Source organism: Nannobrachium achirus, assembly GCF_963921795.1.
Source record: "Nannobrachium achirus genome assembly, chromosome: 10".
In the NCBI taxonomy this organism is placed as follows: Eukaryota; Metazoa; Chordata; class Actinopteri; order Myctophiformes; family Myctophidae; genus Nannobrachium; species Nannobrachium achirus.
The window spans coordinates 37053322-37072812 of NC_137819.1; the positions used below are offsets into that span (position 1 = coordinate 37053322).

The 19491-nt window shown below is 42.9% G+C and overlaps 1 protein-coding gene across 1 annotated transcript in view; it reads right to left on the reverse strand.

Annotated features, from left to right (window-relative positions):
- Positions 1 to 19491, reverse strand: part of pou2f2a (POU class 2 homeobox 2a) — a gene marked incomplete at both ends in the record, with an annotated part of 87307 nt that overhangs the window by 7810 nt on the left and 60006 nt on the right. Inside the window, 7 exons of the mRNA XM_080734862.1 lie at positions 2645 to 2733; positions 3758 to 3872; positions 4274 to 4582; positions 5922 to 6089; positions 7644 to 7700; positions 9214 to 9242; positions 9990 to 10055. Coding sequence (XP_080590988.1) covers positions 2645 to 2733; positions 3758 to 3872; positions 4274 to 4582; positions 5922 to 6089; positions 7644 to 7700; positions 9214 to 9242; positions 9990 to 10055 — 833 coding nt within the window. The remainder of the gene's footprint in view (positions 1 to 2644; positions 2734 to 3757; positions 3873 to 4273; positions 4583 to 5921; positions 6090 to 7643; positions 7701 to 9213; positions 9243 to 9989; positions 10056 to 19491) is intronic.

A 19491-nucleotide genomic window follows, 5' to 3' on the forward strand; every position in this document is an offset into this window, starting at 1 on the left:
TACTGCACATGCTCTCAGGACTGTTCGATGCTTGACCTTCTGCGTGTCTCCACTGAGTTTGGAAAGTCTGCTTTCAAGTCTCGTGCCCCACATACCTGGAACACCTAGAGGGGTTGCTTAAGTACAGCTCCTTGTTCCCCTACAGTAGGTCACTTTCAGTCGGATATGCAGTATCAACTTTGGTCAATCTAAATTGCACCCGTTTTAATTGATGTTGATAAATCGTGTGATGTAAATTCCCTTTAAAACATCTTATTTATTGTTTTTATTATTTAAAATGTATTTTTATATTGTTTGTGCTTTTCTCAGAGTTGTCTTTTCCGAGAATGATATAAAGGTTGACATTAAAATATAAATTGTATTTATTTTTATTTACTGTATATGCTCCAATGTTCAATGCCAAAAAACCCAATTAAATTCTTAATCACAATTACTTGTATGACAATTAATCATCAACAAAAGAATTCATGACCGTGGCAGGCTGGCAGTCCTAACACAAAGGAACCTAAGTGATGAACGTCACTGGCAGGGAAACAGGGAAACAAATGAATTTGACCCCGCGGTTCCTCGCGGGAGTCGAGTAATTCCACACATGCCACGCAGGCATCTGGAGCCACGCGGCTCATTTACATCGAGCGTCTCTGTGCATGAAATACATTACGTTATGTATGACATGACTTCATCACCTCCTAATGGAAGATCTATAACTGTGCCTTGGACCTGTGAGGAGGAATTCATGTAGCGCTTTATCACATGTAAAAGAGGCCAGGGGAAAGCTGAACGGTTTTGCTGGGAGGTGAATATATTAGCAGAAATCAAAGTCACTCGTTGGATTCGGGCGACACTACCAATTATGAATCAGATGGACTAAGGCATATATGTTGAATCCAGTAAATGAGACTTTGTGCCCCAACTCCGCCAAATTGACAGGGTGCGTTATTTACTTTGGAATAGGGTGTCAGGGGGCAAGGTGGGCGAATGGAGCGGTTCTTGTTGCGGGCGCTGGAATGAAACACTTCTAACAGTAGGCTAAAAGCCATAATGTAACTCATTTGTAAAATGGCAGCATAGCGTAATGACATATCGTTGCTGTCGGGCAGAAACATTGTATTTCCAGATTTCAACATTTTTTTCCCCCCTCTCTTAAATTAATGCTCTACTTCATTATACAAGAGTGTTGCAAAAATAGCCGATCTACAAGCTCACAATGCGCAGAGATGCGTCACGTTGTGAGCTTGTAGGTCTGGTACTTTTGCTATTTTCGAGAATTTGTGAAAGCCAAACTGTAAGTCGATAAGTTTGTGGGTTTTATCAATATTGAGCCAGTGGAAAGTATTAACAAGAGCTTGACACTAAATAATATCTACATTGGATCCACTTCTAACACAGATTTTTTCCATCTCCCGTTCTGGACATACAAGGTTTCAATCCGACAGCCACGATGTCTGAAGTCACTTTTTATTTACTCAGGCTGAATATGTAACGTTCACTCACTTCCCACGTCCCATTAGTGGTCCTGAAAACTCATAACAGGCTTATCCAAATTCATCTCTCTCGGAGTGTGTGTGTGTGTGTGTGTGTGTGTGTGTGTGTGTGTGTGTGTGTGTGTGTGTGTGTGTGCGTGCGCGTGTGCGCGCGCGCATGTGCGTGTGTGTGTGTGTGTGCGCGCGGTGTTCACCGCAGAGCAGAAAAAATACATTATGGGATACAAAACGATCCACGGTTGGAGATACTTTATGGATTTTGTTTGGATTATACCATTTCCTAATTGTTTCCTTCAAGGCGAGATGTCTCCTTGATGTAAATCGATTGTTTCTTCAGTCTCACCTCCACAAAATGCCCCCACCCGCCGCCCGTCTGTGTTTTATTATCACTCCATTTGATCGCTTTCCTTGCACATTTCATCACGCTAGGAATAACCTCAATGAAACCAGGGTAAATCATCAGACGCAATATCAACCTATCGCTGCTTGATAGATCAGTCACACGCACAATTTTTACACTCTCAGAGTTGAATTAACACTGGGGATTTTACTGTGCGGAAATGGAGCTTGGTGCACAATGGCCCTGGAGTGCCTTTTGCAGAGTAGTTTCGTGGGGCGAAGCGACGTCTGCTATTGGAAAATGTGTGTGTGTGATCGACTCCCTGTCGGCCGCTGTTGTTAGCCGATCAATGAAGCTGCAGAGATTCAACAAGAGCTGTTTGATTTCTGCCTGTAGAGGCTGGTCCCCCGTGTCCTGTTGAATTTGTTAAGTACTCCAGTCTCACCTGGTTTCTCTTTGTATACATATCGAAATATACTCGTTCTGTTTGTCTCTCTTCATCACACACAAATACCATTCTTCTTTTTGAATGTAAAGTGCGTTATAAATAAAATGCATTATTATTATTATTATTTATATGGTATGTACAGTACGCTTAGCGCTACTCGGTTATCTACTGGGGTGACTGCCTTTTCTATTTACGCACGCACGCACGCACGCGTACACACACACACACACACACACACACACACACACACACACACACACACACACACACACACACACACACACACACACACACACACACACACACACACACACACACACACACACACACACAGACAGACACACACAGGCCTGAGAGAGGACTCCCTCCTACCTGTGCTTGGAGTCCCAGTCGGGGCGGTGAGGTCAGGAGACCTCCTGGGTTCTGCTGAGGTAGGATCAGGTTTGTTGTCGAGAGCAAACCTGTGGCACAAACACATCCCCAGTTGAGTCCAGCGTATTCTAATCAGTCACTCACTTCATTGCTGGTGCAGTATATGGGTGCTTAACTCTAAATATATTTTGCGATGAGATGAGATATACTGTATTAATCCCAGAAAGTTAAATTAAGGTGTTACAACAGCATAATTTGATGAAATAAAGCATCTAAATTCTACAATACAAACAAAACACATCAGACACACATGGACAAATAGAACAGAACCATATGCATTAAGTGTGTATTGTGTCTACGGCCTAGAAGTGAAATCCATAAGGCCAATTCATGTTTGGAGCGACAAGTGTTGAGCGATCCGTCACACTGCGTGTTTCACTGGGTTCTGAGATTCGCCAGAATACGTAAACAAGGAGTTGAATGTGATCTCCATGGTAGCGAAGCTTACCTCGTCTTCCAAACCAATCGCAGTATGCAACATTTTATGAAGCGTCTGCGTCTTTTCCTTTTTTCAGAGGTGGACGGCGGACGACCGGACGTCCTCAGTGCCATTTTTTTGTAATTTTTTTCCTTGTGCGACGTATCGCACGACACTTGCCACTCCAAGTATAAATTGGCCATTAGTGTTCATTGTGTCCATTTAACTCCAAAATACACAAATGGAACCAAATTTGGTTCCATCTATAGAAAAATTTAAGCTGCCATCCGGAACTTATTTGAATGAATAAAACATTTTAACCAATCTGTATGCTAAAAGTATGTTAATACAATAGAACTAATACAGCGGCAGTGGTTGGTTAGAAGTGGTCTCCCAACACTCCCGATGTGAAATGTAGACCCCATGGTGTTCTGTACAATCCAACTGACTGACAAGTAGTACTGCCATAAGCTCATAGGCGAAACATCTCCCTCCCATGACCAAGCGGGTACTGAACTCTTGTATAAGTGGTAGAAAAGTGCAGGAGACCGTGGGGTTCAAATCCCAGGCAAGCTGGAGGCCTGGGAAACACTGGGATTTGACTGTATAGTATACAGTAGGACCTTTGAGCTTACCCTGCTGTTGCTGCTGTCCCTGTGTGGGCTGAGACAGCAGGAACTGGGCGGGGGACTGCAGCGGGTGGCCTGGCATCAGCACCAACTGCTGGAGCTGCAGCAGTTGCTGGATGTCCTGCATCACACGCACACACACGCGCACAAGCACACACACACACACACACACACACACACACACACACACACACACACACACACACACACACACACACACACACACACACACACACACACACACAATTACATGAATATTTTTGGGAATGTGGCACGGTCATACACAGAAGGAAATGTCACTAATAAAAACTAAAATAAGACTGCATGTGGAATGAACCATCATATAACAATACAGACAGACACAAGCGCTTATGAGAAAAGCTTGGACAAAGAACAAAATACAAGCAAGTTCTTTTGGAGGTAAAGGTAAAAAAATTAAAAAGGTACAGGAAAGAAGGTGAAACATTTGCTCACTAACAGCTCCCATGGCTCAAGCCTCCCATGCCGACTGGTTGCTCCTACCTGGGCGGTGAGCTGGATTGGCTGAGACAAAGTCAGCTGTGGAGGAGGGTGCTGGGCTTGAGCCTGTTGCTCCTGTTTAGTCGACTGCTGCTGCTGTTGTTGCTGCGTGGCCTGCGATTGGCTATGCTGTTGCTGCTGCTGCTGCTGGTTGGCCTGTTGCTGTGCGGCGTGGGCGGCGTGCGCGGCGTGCGCTGCGTGCGCGGCGTGCGCTGCGTGCGCAGCGTTGGACTGCTGGACAGCGGCTGCCAGGAGCTGGGCCTGAGCCTGCTGCAGGAGCAACTGCTGCTGGGCTGGGAGGAGAGCTGCAAGCTAGTTGGAGCGAAGGGAGGCGAGGGGAGGGGAGGGGAGGGAGACAAAAGGGCGTCACAAAAAAGAGCAGGGCAGGTTGTGTGTTTGCACTGGAGCAGAGGTGGGAGTGATAATAGGCTATATGCACAGCAGCCATTATTGGAGAGAAGTTGGGTCTCTTCTCACTTCCTTCAAAGTTGTTACCAATGATACTACTCAAACCTTTTCTCAAGGACCCCACCTCAAAGGAACCACGAGGGTCCCTGGACCACACTTTAAGACCACCCGGGTGTAGCAGAGGTTTTTCAGTGAGCCAACATGCACAATATCAGCACCCTGGGGAGAGGGGCGGCAGTGGCTCAGGAGAAATCTGAAGGTTCCAGGTTCGATTCCTGGCTCTTCCTTGCTGGTGTCGAAGTGTCCTTGAGCGAGACACTGAACCCCTAACCGCTCCACGATGAGCAGGTTTGGAGCCTAGCATGGTTTCCTTCCGACCATCGGCGTGTGAAAGTGTGTGAGGATGGGTGAATGTGAAGTACATTGGAAAGCGCTTTGGAGAAAAGCGCTATATAAAATGCAGTCCATTTACCATTTACAAGGCACTAACTCGGACAATGAATGATCCATTTGTTGACATAACGTACACTGTGAGTTAGGTTTTTACTGTGTAAAAAGCATGTTACAGCAAGGCAGCCAACAAGAGGCACTCACTGAACTCACATAACCACCTTCCATGCTGGGAGCTCATTATACTGCAAAAAGCGCAGGCGGGAGGCGTTTTTACAAGTTGTGCAGGACAGGTGCTTGCTTGTCTTTCTCCACTTACAGAAGGCCTATAGGTCATCTACAGGTATACTGTATTTATTGTATTATAGACCCATGTGCTCGTCTTACAAGAGTGTGTGGGCGTGCAACAACGCATACCTTATGTTTTAAGTTTAGGGTTACCAGTAAGACTCCCTAATCGGGAGATAAGAAGGGAATATGGGAAATGGGACTTTAGAGATACTGTGTATCGCTTTGCGTGATTTTAGGGCAAAATCTGTAGGGGCAGTGATCAAAATGTGTGGTGCTAGAAGAGGGCCATGTCAGAAATGAGATGTGTGACGTGTGACTGACAGACTGACTGACAGCCGGTGGAGGTTTTGATAGTAACTGCGACCAGACGGTCACAACAATGGCAAAAAAGCATTGATAACTTATAAGATTGCCGTTCCTAAAAAACTGACAAGTATTAGTAATACAAATGTGTGTGTGTGTGTGTGTGTGTGTGTGTGTGTGTGTGTGTGTGTGTGTGTGTGTGTGTGTGTGTGTGTGTGTGTGTGTGTGTGTGTGTGTGTGTGTGTGTGTGTGTTCTTACCCCTGCTAGCTGACTGCCAGCCAGCATCAGCTGTGTGTGGTGGTGTTGTTGGGCCTGTTGTTGTTGTTGTTGTTGTTGTTGTTGTTGTTGTTGTTGCTGTTGTGTTGGAGCAGGTGGGGGAGATGGAGCATGGCTTTGGGTCATCTCAGGGCTCTCCTCACTCTTCCCCTACAGGAGACAAGACACCACCGTCAGCCCCTCAGTAGTAGTATTATTATCCTCTTCATTTAACCTTTAACCACATGAATCCGTGCCTCCCTGTTGTGTCGCGGATATTCTGCAAAATATGTCTATTTGGCGTAGAGAGGGAAAACAGGGGTGGACCAAGTATAGAGCCCTGGTCTGTGGGACCCCAAGGCCAACTAAGTATATAGGGTTTAAGTGGTTGAAAGGGTAAGTTAGACAGTTTTAGAACTACTCTGTGGTTTTTTTTTTTTTTTTTTTTGAAATATTGTCTGTGGCAGAAGCCGGTTTTGTTACATTAACTACTTATAAACCCTAATTTATACTTCATCGTGTTGCATGAAAAAAGAGCCTATGTTTTTGCCATGTCTGCGTGTGTGTGTCTGTGAGCCAGCTAATCTCAGGCACAATGACATGATCATCCTTTGTATGAAACAAATATAATAGTCATTGAGCATCTGTATTTACTTTAATATTGACCCAGGTTAGATGAGTTGCAAATCTAAGCCCAGTCATCTTGCGATGAGCTTGCAGAGAGCGCTTTATTGTATGTTACTCTCGCAAAACACAGTAAAGTAGAGTATAAAACATTACCAGGTTGTGCTGCTGGTGTGCCTCGAAAGACTTTACAGTTCAAAAGAAACAGACAAAGCAGCAGTACAGCACCATTCAGGACGACACGCAGATCAATAACTGATCAATACTGTTAGTATGTTGACAGGCATCGGGTCTCTTACCAAAACAACCTGGCTGTCAAATGTGTCACTCTGCTAACAGGTGTTTAGTCCGGCGTCAAACGCATGCAGAGCCAGCTGTAATTGAGTCCACGGCATTTGAAATATTCCAACAAGCTTGCAAACTTTGCCCTGGGCCTATCGTCACCTTACTGCCTGTCTGTCAAACACTGACCCTCCCTGTTGTTGCACTCTCTTCTCTCTAAAGTTATCTTTCTCTTCTTCCAGCTCTCCCTACCTCAGCTTCAAACTTAGCTTAACCATTTACTTATTCCAGAGAGGCAAATATATGGTCTGTCCATCTGTCTGTCTGTCTGTCTGTCTGTCTGTCTGTCTGTATTGTCTTTCTCAGCCCCTCCCTGGCTGCTGTGAACCTTCTGCAGTTACTGGCTGAGTAAACTAAACTGTTAGAAACGTGTGTTGGACGGTGCATTCCCACAGTTCCTGTAGGCTTCTGGGAAAAGGGGGGCGTGTTTAGGACTGCTAAAACATGCAGATTTGCATAGTCTAGTAGTCAAATTTGCATATCTGAACAGGTGTGTTACCCGAGGCGTGTTGACTTTGAGTGTGTGTGTAAATCCAATACGTAGAAGAGATTAAATATATTCCAACTAAGTGTCCCACAAGCTTATATACCTAAAATTGGCATGCACAGCACACCTAATACACCCTCTCTCTCACACACACACACACACACACACACACACACACACACACACACACACACACACACACACACACACACACACACACACACACACACACACACACACACACACACACACACACAATTGAATTCACCCACCTTACTGCTAGCCAGGGTGGGTGAGGGGCTGTAGGGGCTGGTTTTCATGGGCTGGACCTGCATGGCAGATAAGATACATTCATTGTAATGAACTATTCAAAATTTCAAATACATACAGTAGGAGCAAGACAGACAGAGCAGACACATTCTCAGTTGTGGTTATTAACTCATCTTTTGCATGTTCTGACTGGAAAGACATTTGCATTCATAGCTAGGCACGATAGGGCAGTTTAGTACTTTAGTATCGCAGTTTACAGTGACAGAGAGCTTATTCAAACACCAGCATTGCAGTCTACTCTCTTTGTTTCAAAGTAATAGCACTGTATTCAAAATATCATTGCTGTCGGGCAGAAACCTCTTATGGAAAGCTCCACCGACTGTCCCTCTGTCCGTCACGTCACGTCACGTCACGTCACATCACGTCACACTTTTGGCCCTACTCTTATCTCTGCCATGGTTGGCCTTATCGATGCCAAACTTTGCACACACACTCCTTGGATGGCAAATCACAACCTCTACCCCTGATTTCTCAGATGGCCCTCTTCTAGCGCCACCATCAGGCCAATTATTTTTTTCTTTCTTTTTTTTGACACTGCTCCTACAAATTTTGGCCTAAAATCACACAAAGCGGTACACAGTATCTCTAAAGTCATGTCATCAATATGGATCTGTCCCATTTCCCATATTCCCTCCTGATTGGCTACGATTGCCTATTAAAGTTTGTGTATGCGACGTGACAGTCACTTATCCCCCGATTAGGGAGTCTTACTTATATTAATTATTATTAGCAACCCATTGGACACGTTTTGAGTTCCTTCCTCAGCGATGTTGTCACTGATGCGTGATTATGGATCCCACTGGGAAAGATGGATAACCACGCCCCGGACTCATTTTTGAAGCTTGTGATTGGCTGAACCGGATGTAGGGAGCGCTCCATTGTAGTCACTTGGACCGCGGCAGAGGTGCACCAAAACCTAAACCTATCCTTAACCCCAACCCTAACTCTAACCCTAACCTTAACCTTAATCCTAACCCTAACTCTAACCCTAACCTTAACCTCAGTAAAACTAACACTGGTGAATGCTAACCTGGTGAAATGCTAACCTGCCGACGCTGGTGAAAACGAGCGCTATATACCGTTTCCATCCATCTTCTCCAGTGGGATCCATAATCAGGTGTCACTGACAGTGACAGTTCACTGCGGTCGTACTTTAAGCTTGCACTGATGGGTAGCTACTAGCTAGCAGCTACTGTGGTATCAGCCCTCTGGGTTATCAGATATCACCCCTTGGGTTATCAGATGTTCTCCTCAGCTCAACCAGAGCAAATAAGGGCTGGATAGTCGGTTTTGGGGGGAGGGGAGGGGGAGGGGGGGTTACACCGGCTGTGGACAGCGTGCCTCAAACCAGCCGCCCCCATTATTTTCAATGAACATACCCACGCCGGTGGCGGGAAGACGGGCGCACGTTCACGCCTCGCCCGCAGCTCCGATACGCCACTGTTTTATTTTCCAGGTTTAATTTTACAGTCATAGTAGTAAAGCGGTCTAGAATGGATGAGAGGAACCTACCTGATCATCAGGGCTGTTTCTGTCAGAGTCTGAAACACAAAACAAAATCATTTTACACTCTGTGTGTGTGTGTGTGTGTGTGTGTGTGTGTGTGTGTGTGTGTGTGTGTGTGTGCGCGCGCGTGTGCGTGCGTGCGTGCGTGCGTGCGTGCGTGCGTGTGTTTGTTATTTGTCAATCTTTTAAAAGTAAAAGCTCACAATCTGTGACACGTTGAGCCTGTATATATCGGCTATTTAAAAAAAGTTTTACTTTCTTGTGATTAAGTGGTGCATAAATTAGAGTCATACTGTATGTTTAAGAGACAGATTGCAATATAGATGCATAGAGAGATATTCTGAATGAGAGGTGAGGATCAAAATAAAATAAAAAGAGAGGAATAATCAGGGATGAGAGAGAGATGAAGAGAATGACAGATGAGAGAGAGAAGGAGAGAGAGAGAGGGATATTTGGCATGATAAAGCCTGCATAAAGAGCTGGTTCTCACAGTCAGTCAGTAGACATCCTCAGGCCACGGCTCTAATTGATAAGTTATGCATTCAGTGTAGTGTAGGAGACAATCTGTGGATTCAATCTTGTAACAGGCAGAGCACTTGTATTACTGTTTGTGCCAGAGAGATAACCTGACTATGTTATGGTAGGTAGAATGTACAAGCATGTGTGTGTGTGTGTGTGTGTGTGTGTGTGTGTGTGTGTGTGTGTGTGTGTGTGTGTGTGTGTGTGTGTGTGTGTGTGTGTGTGTGTGTGTGTGTGTGTGTACAGTATGCATACGTGCGTACCTGAGCTGTCCCCAGGATACTCAGACCCAGGCTTGTCCTCCTCTGCTGCTTTGGACATTCTGATATCTGGAAAACACAAAAACACATACACACACACACACACACACACACACACACACACACACACACACACACACACACACACACACACACACACACACACACACACACACACACACACACAGTTAATAATTTGCTAATGGAAATGTCCTTTAATGCTATATAAAGGCGATATTGTTTTAAAGCAGAAGGTGATGTCCTTGAATATATTCCTTTTCGTGCTTATTTATCAGCAATATCGTTTTTGTGCTTTTAAGGCTTGCTTTTAACATTCTATTATTGATTATGTGTTTCTTTTACCATGTACCACTCTGAGATTCCCTGTGACTTAAAATATTATTATATTATTATTCAATAAGACAAAAATATTGATCATTCTTAATCCATTTAGATTTTTGCTGCCAAAACCCAAACAGTTCAGAGAAGTGTGTGAACCACGTCTGTGTCGAGGACAACCTTCATACAGTTATAGAGGAATGACGTCCACCTTCATTCCACATCACACATCTGACAGGCTTTACTTCATCGTAAACTGTGATGGCGTCGCGCTCCAAAAATAATTGTCAAATATTACGTAAGAAAGAGGTAAAGATATATGAAACCAGCGTCCACTGCACTCTACACCTCAAATACACAAGCCAGTTTAGAAACATAACTGCTACATTGTGAACAACACACACACACACACACACTCATGTGACATGTTAAATATATTAATAAAGAAAATAGAAAATAAACATTAACAGTGGACGGCAGGAACCGCAGAGAGCAAATTTACTTTGATGTCTGCATTTAGCTCAGGCTCAGATACGGTCAGACGTCCTATAGTGCAACAGCCTGCTCCTTGACCGCCGACATTTTATACCAATTCATCCGGGCGTAACAAACAAAGCCACGGCACAAGAACCTGTAAGGATGGGTCTTTTCTTCAAGCCTCAGTTTTTTCTTCTTCTTTAATTTCACTTGTATAATGCAGTGGTTCTCAACCTTTTCAGGCAGCGACCCCCAAAATAATCATATTTTAACTGGCAGTACTCCCCTGCAAGCACAAAGAGTTGAGGCATTACATTTTGTATAGCACGGTTCTATTGTGAAAATAGCAGATCTACAAGCTGCATTTTTCACGGCTATTTTCACAATTTCTGCCTCTAATATTTGACTCTATGGACAATGTTACATTTTTTTATTTTAGAGGTATTAAAAGGGTCTTAAAAGTCCTTAAATTGTCGCTTTAGAAATGTGCAGATAACCTCTATACACTTATACTGTATGTTGGACTGTTTACTGTTGAGTGAAAAAACAATGTTTCACATTAAGCTAATCATCTGGGGACCCCACAAAATAATTTGGGGACCCCCTGGGGGGTCCCGACCCGCAAGTTGAGAACCACTGGTATAATGAAAGGATTTCACTGATGATAATGTGAGCAGGATTTCATCTCAGTTACAGTTGATAATATAGTGCCACACCACTATAATGACACTGCAGTGGTATAAGGAAAGGAAAGGAAATCCTGAAATGGAGGTATTGTAAAGAGTCTATCTTTGGTGCACACAGCTAAATCCTGAGTGTTAATTAACACTCTCGGTTACCCCAAATTAATACTCTGGAGTGCAGTGTATAAAACATTCATGGTGATAAGATAAACGTTATTGATCCCCATGGGGAATTGTATACTATCACCAGTGCAGAGCACACCGTTAAAAATAATAGACAAACAAGCAGACAAAAAGTCAAATAAAATAAAGAAAAGAAACGGGGGACAGCGATAATCACACAAATGTCCAGGATAATACAAAGATCATTCCTAAGATTTAAGATTATTTTATTTGTATTTATAAATGGCTTCGTAGTTATGCACCGAAATTAGGGATGGTCCGATCAGGTTTTTTGGAACCGATCAGCGAGCACCGATCACAAAAGTTTGATCACCCGATACCGATCAATCACCGATCCGATAAAGTTATTATTTATATTTTCTAAATGTTAATGTTTTAACTTTAATTCATTCATTCACTCATGAATTCATTTGTGTCCCAATTTGGCTGGGAGCCAGTCATTGGATTTTTATTCATTTTCATTTTTTCATTTCATTTGAAAGCTGGGGATCATAGCTACAAAATGATATATTGGAGATTGACCCAACAGTTTTGAAGATATGGCTTATAGAATGATGCCATGCTGAAATACTACTTTTGAGATATTCAAGTTCTAAATAAATGTTTAACCTGCAAATGACCTGACGATCTCTCACATTAATTAAAAAAAGTCTTATTTACATGCAGAGTTAAGCTCTGGCGTTTAAGTGAAATGTAGCCTGAAATGTATGAAATGCTTTAGTGGCTTTATCACATTTTAGTGAAAAAAAAAAAAAAAAAGTATTTTCAGTCCCTGTCTAAAGCTGTACTTTCCGAGATGACTGGCTCTCAGTGAGATTGGGACACATTTATATATTTGCCTTATAGTTATTTACCAGCATTACTATGTATTTATTATCATAGCAGTAACTAATTATTCCTTCAGCACTGTGGAAATCAATACCCCAAAATGGCCTCAAGTGGGCATACTGAACGGCTGGTTGATCGGATGCACCGATCCGATCGGATCGGTGAATTTACCTTTTGATCTAAACCACAGATTATCGCCGATCACGCTTTGATCGGCCCGATCCGATCCATTGCCGATTGATCGGTAACATCTCTAACCGAAATACATGTCAGAGGTATGAACCTAGTATGTCCACTGGTACCGAACGTTTAGAAGTTACAACTGTAATTAATAAGACACATGGAGAGGCAGCTTTTAGTTTTTATGCCCCCAAACTCTGGAACTCCCTGCCAGTCAAACTGAGAATGGCTTGAATCAGTACACATTTTTAAGCATAATCTTAAAACATATTTATACTTTACCGTACTTGTCGCAAAGATTAATCTGATAGATACTCTGTGGAGTTTTCTTTTGTTCTTTTAGTTTTCTGTTTTTTTAATATCTTTTTTTATCGTGTAAAGCACTTTGAGTTGCATTGTATGAAATGTTGTACATAAATAAAGAACATTGTCATTATCATTATTCTAACATCTACTATACATACAGTGCAGTTAATCAAAGGTGAATGCGGGCTCATCATGGGGAGTGTGTGTGTGTGTGTGTGTGTGTGTGTGTGTGTGTGTGTGTGTGCGCGCGCGCGTGCGTGTGTGTGTGTAAGTAAAGAAACAATAAAAACTGGCACATCCGCTGGACGGCAGGTGGAGGACCAACAGTGGGATAGGCAACGTAAAACACGGTTTCCCAAACAGTGGGTCGGGACCCATTGGGGGTCACGGATTATTATTATTTTTTTGTGTCCCTTTATTTTTGGTTTCCTGAAATTTGTTTAGAATTATTATTTAAAAACATTTTCAAAAAACATTCCCAAAAAAGCAAAAAATAAAAAGATGAATTATAAAACAAATTCAATGTTCTTTTTTTTACAGTAAATTACTGGCAGACGTCTAATCTCTCTTTTGTGTCTTGAGCTAAAAAGTTTGGGAACCACTGAATAAAACACAGAAGTCTGCACATGGATTAATAAATGCTCCCGGTCAAGGCTTTATTATAGATTAACGTTTCGACACAAGGTCTTCTTCTTCAGAACGTGTGTGTGTGTGTGTGTGTAGCCCATGCGGCCTCAGCATATAGTGATATACAGTACATACACCCATTCCACAGACATGTCACAACAGGGTAAACACAGCTGCAGTGCAGATAACTCACTTAATAGTGGGTACATTTAGGCATAAGCAGTTAGCAAGCATTGACAATAATATGTATTATTATTAGCGCTTGGCTCTTTTGGCATACACCTAATTAGCTGCTGCAGCTGTCTTTACTCTGACAAGTCTGTCACAAGACTCCATTCATTCACACACAGACACATTCACAACAAAGGGAAGGCAGCAGTGTCTTATAAAGTGCCAAGAACGCTGAATATATTCATCGGTTTTTTTGACCATTAATTTGACCAGGTAACTCAAAAATGAGAGTTATTTTTAAACACCGTCCTGCCACGATGTGTTATCTTCTATACCTCTCCTCCCCAGGCTCAGAGCAGTAATTGGTCCAAGAGGAATGATAACAGCAGTGGAAAACAGCTTACCTGACCACCACTCATTACTCAGCACCAGAGACGCCATCTTGAAAAAAAATATAGCCCCTTTCCTTTGCCTCTGTTCTGGTCTCTTAATTTTCTTTCTATCTGTCTTGCGCTCTCTCTCTCTCTCTCTCTGGTTTTCAGAGGATGTCTTGTGTTGTCGTGGCATATATAGTCTGAGACACAGACACTGTAAAATGGTTAAACAGTAGGTTTTGAATGCGATAACGGTCTGTCTTGAGTTGAGGTGCGCGTTGGACTGAAACCTGCGAACGTGACTGCAATGGACCACAAACCTCGTCTTCCTCCTTCTACAGCTTCCTCTCTAAGCCGTCTCAGTGGCATGCCACACACACACACACACACACACACACACACACACACACACACACACACACACACACACACACACACACACACACACACACACACACACACACACACACACACCTCACAAGAAAGACCTAAGTACATACATACGGCCCAACGTGCACTTTCTGTATGACATATAGAACACACGAGAAGGATGAAGGGGCGTATTACAAATGATATGTGAGCCGACTGTGTGTGTGTGTGTGTGTGTGTGTGTGTGTGTGTGTGTGTGTGTGTGTGTGTGCGTGCGTGCGTGCGTGCCTGCACTCGTGCGTGAGTCTGTGCGTGGTAATCTTATCACCAGGGTCACTGTCAAGCTTAAGGTGTGATTAAAAGAGAGGAAAGGAGAGAAGGCCAATAAATGACTAGAGCAGGAGAGGAGACAAGTAGAGATGAGAGGACACAAGTAGAGATGAGAGGAGACAAGGCCGAAAGGAGAGACAAGCAAAAGAGGAGGGAAAGAAGAATTTGACGAGACAAAGACAGAACGCGAGCAGAGGAGAAGTGAAAGGTCAACCTGCTGACAGGAAAGGAAACCGTGAAAGAAAAATGAAATGAAGTGAAAAAATATGTCACAGGTAGACAGTACAAAGATTGCTGTGTTTAAAGGTGTATTCAGTGATAATGATAATGTTTTTTATAGATTTTTTACACCATTATAATGTTCTCGTTTTGATCATTAGACCCAATCCCAATATCCGTAGGCCTACGTCTCCAGCTTCAGGATATGTATGATACTGATTTACTACGAGACTGTGGCATTTTATGAGTTCAGTAGTTTACAATCTAGGCATTTAGCAGACGTTCTTAATTCAGAGCGACTGTGGTTCTCAAAACTTTTATTTTGACCATCATAACTAAACATCATAACATAACTACGGCCATACTCTACCCTGATTGGTCGAGGACTGGCTGGCCACCTTTGAAAACCGAATGGTGGAAGACCTTATATGGTCAGCACACATTCTAGTGAGGAGAAGTGGAAAATGTACCAATTATATTTTGATTTGAATGAAATACGATCACTGAATATACCTTTAAGAGTTTGCATGACAGGAAAGAGCTGATAATACCCCCGAACAAAATGTTGACATTTAATCAAACGTTACACACTCACACACCTATCCACTCATGTGCTCCGTTTAAACACGGCAGCTCATGACATCACAAGCAACTTGTGGCAAGTTGTAAATCAACAAATATTTTACCATTAGAATTAAAATCAAATTGAAATGTTAAATACATAAGATCCTGCTTTTTGGAGGGAAATTGAGGGATCTGGCTTTGGATGGGGGAGTTGTAGTAACACAGAGTGGCCAGGTGGTGGAAGCACCCAACAGCAAATGCTGAGCAAGGAGCTGTACTGAGGGGAGAGACGCTTGAAAAGAAAAAAAGAAAATCAGTGAATCAAAAGCTGTGGTCACTCTCACTGATACACAAACCGTTCTCTCTATGCTCACAGGGAAATAGAAGGTTACAAACACTACCACAGAAATACAAATATGTTCCATTGAAGGACTTTTTCTCCACAGTTTGCGGCACCACAGAAAAGCAAATATGTTCCTTTCAAATGAATAGACAAATGTGTCTGCCACCATATCAACACTTGGTCAAGGACGATATTCCAAACTTTATCTACAATATAAAAAATATCTGACTTGTTCAAATAAATAAATACAGTAATAATAGACTAAACATTTGAACAAAATGGAAGCTGGCAGGTAGTGCAGAGAGCATCATTTCCAAAGAGTTTCAGATAGAAACCTTTATTTCCATTCATTTATTTACTGAGCACTCGTTTGATACAAATAGCAGCAAATATTTCCCCTTCTCCTACAAAGCCAGGTGGAAGATTATCATATAAGAGATAAACATCCTCACTCACTGCTACAATTACGGCCCCAGTAATGTACCCGTTTACTGCTACCATACACTTCCAGTAAACTGACCAATAAATTCATGCACGAACAATGAATGAACTTATTTCATACACGCATTAAAAGATAAAATTGTATTTGTTACAGCTGGATTCACAAGTGGCTACTGGCTATATCCTGCACGACACGCGCACACGCACGCACGCACGCACGCACGCACGCAGTCTTCTTTCACTCAGCATATGAAGAAACGGAGCCTATAAAATAATTTGATCATCCGCACAACCTGCCAGCCTACCCCCCACAACCCCTCTGGCCACAGTTCTTTAACTACCCTCCGTCTGTCTGTCTGTCCATCCATCCATCCATCCATCCATCCATCCATCCCACACTTAGATGAATATTGAGGATTTTACCGTGCAAGTCTGACCTATGAAATAATATAACCATAACGATTAATCGTTTTTCTTAAAGCAGGGGTATTTTCAATGTTATCAAGCCAGGGACCCCTTAGCTGAAAGAGAGAGATGAAGCAGGGACCCCCACTACATATTGTTTAATATTGTGTCGCAGATTAAAATGTTCATAGATTTCTTAGACCTTGTTTGACAGCACTGTTGTCATGTTGGAGTAATGTGTATTTTCAGACATTTAACCACTTGAACCGTCTTCTTTTCCCTCTACAAACTACCGATCTACAAAAGCTTGTAGATCGGCTATTTTTGGCTAATGTTCCACTCAGAATAGGGATGCTAGGGTTCAAATGGTTAATGTAAAAAACATGATCCTATCACACAAAGATTTGGCAGCCCCCCTGTAGTAACTTTGAGGACCCCCTAGGGGTCCCGGACCCCCTGTTGAAGACTCCCGTCTTAAAGGATCACAACGGTAACTGGCTGTAAGCTTTTTATGCTTTTGATTGTGGCGGGTCAGATGTATGTTACATGATGTGACACGTGTTTTTATCTCATGATCAATAAACATATCGATCCATCCATCCATCGATAAACTACTAGTACTCTCAACCGTTTTTATATACATCAAGTTTTTGTTGGGTTTTCTCTATAGCCAATCATTGGAAAATTAAAAGTCACAATTGTTGAATTATATATTGAATTATATTAAATATTGTCTTATTGAACTGAATTGTAAGAAACATCAAAATTCATACTGTTATGCTATGATGTTCTGTGATGAAACTTGAACTTGAACTTGATATTATTAGCTAACGTTCAACGTTAGCTAATAATAACGTATAAAGCATCCGTGTAGTATTATTATTTATTTTTTTGCGTTGGCAATTCAAAAACAGCAGATATACAAGCTCACAGCACGTCATTTTGTGCCGCGCTATGATCTTGAACATCTGCTAATTTTGAATAGCAAAATCTTTCATTTCAAATTTAAAAATATTCAAAGTGTGCTGAGAACCACTGGTTTAGAAGGCATTTGTAGAATCGGCCTCATGTCTTAATGGGTTAATCTGTAAAAGGATCAATCCCAGAAACGTTAGGGAGTACTAGAACATTTGGGTGGAGCCACTGACCACTACCCTGCTTCATCAGCCTCACTCCCCCCCTCCCCCACACCCTCTTTCACCCCCTCCCATCTCCAGCCCCCCCCCCCCATACATCTTCTACTCATCCTATCAGTGCTAATAGCAGAGAGAGAGAGAGAGAGAGAGAGAGAGAGAGAGAGAGAGAGAGAGAGGCCCCCAGGCAGATGATGTATCTGTCTTTTAGGGTCGGCAGAGGCCAGCCTGTGTGTGTGTGTGTGTGTGTGTGTGTGTGTGTGTGTGTGTGTGTGTGTGTGTGTGTGTGTGTGTGTGTGTGTATTTGCATGTGTGTTGAGAGGGGGAGTGGGGGAGACGACGGTCAGGGTCACTGTCAGAGAATTAGGAGAGTGGGGAATCAGAGAGGGAGAGAAAGGAGGGGAGGGGGTGGCTGCAGGGGTCCACCCCCTCCAAACACACACACACACACACACACACACACGCGCGTCCCCTCGGTCACGGCTGTCAGAGGCTGGTGACAGACGGCGCGTGGGTTGTGTGTGCGCGCGCACTGGAAGAGGGGGGGGGGGGGGGGGTGTTTGACGTGTGGATGTCAGAGGTCAGGCACATGGTCTCAGCCACCTCACGCCTCGCAGCCGCTAATGTGTGCACACACACACACACACACACACACACACACACACACACTCACACACACACACACACACACACATGCATGCAACCAGACCCATCACCTGTCATTTTACACCATCCCCTGTTTTATGTCACTCACATTTACAAAACAAACACACATACGGCTAAATCTGTAAAAGCATATATAGGCAGGCTCATTCAAACATGCTCTTTCCCCCTCTCTCGCACACACAGCACGTGCACACACACACACACCATATATACTCGAGTGAGAGCTCACCAAGGATAATCCTTGGAGCTTTAAACATTGGGGCACCGATATCATATCCCATCTCAATTAAAATTAATGTATACCCTATGTATGGTAGATATGCATTATTTACACACATATCTGCAGCACACAAAAGCAGTGCTCCCCAGGTTTTAGAAGATATCAACTGTAGAGGTAAAAAAAAAATAAAAAAAAAAGAAGAAGAAAAGAAAACATAAGGAGCTTGAGATATCTCACTTTTCAACAAAGACATGATCCAGCCACCATGAGCAAATGGTACCTTCAGGGTGAAGTTGGAATAACCACATGAACCCTAGTGTCCCTATCCTGAGATGAAAGTTGCCCAAAAATATACAGTACGTACATAGGCTATGGGCCAATGTAGTTGGTGTAGGTGGTAAAAAGGAGAATAGAATAGATACCAGGGGGGTGCCATTAGTCTGGTTGAAAATCTACATGTGATTGACATTGAGTGAATGTCTTGAACTGAACCTAAAGTAAAAAATGTAGTTTAACACAGCTTAGATATTTAACTGCTCGCAAAAGAATGTGTTCTGGGTAATTGAATCGATTTATTCCAGATACAGACCAATTAATTAAGTGTTGTCAAACTTAACTTGCCATAATTGTAAAACAAGGATTTATTT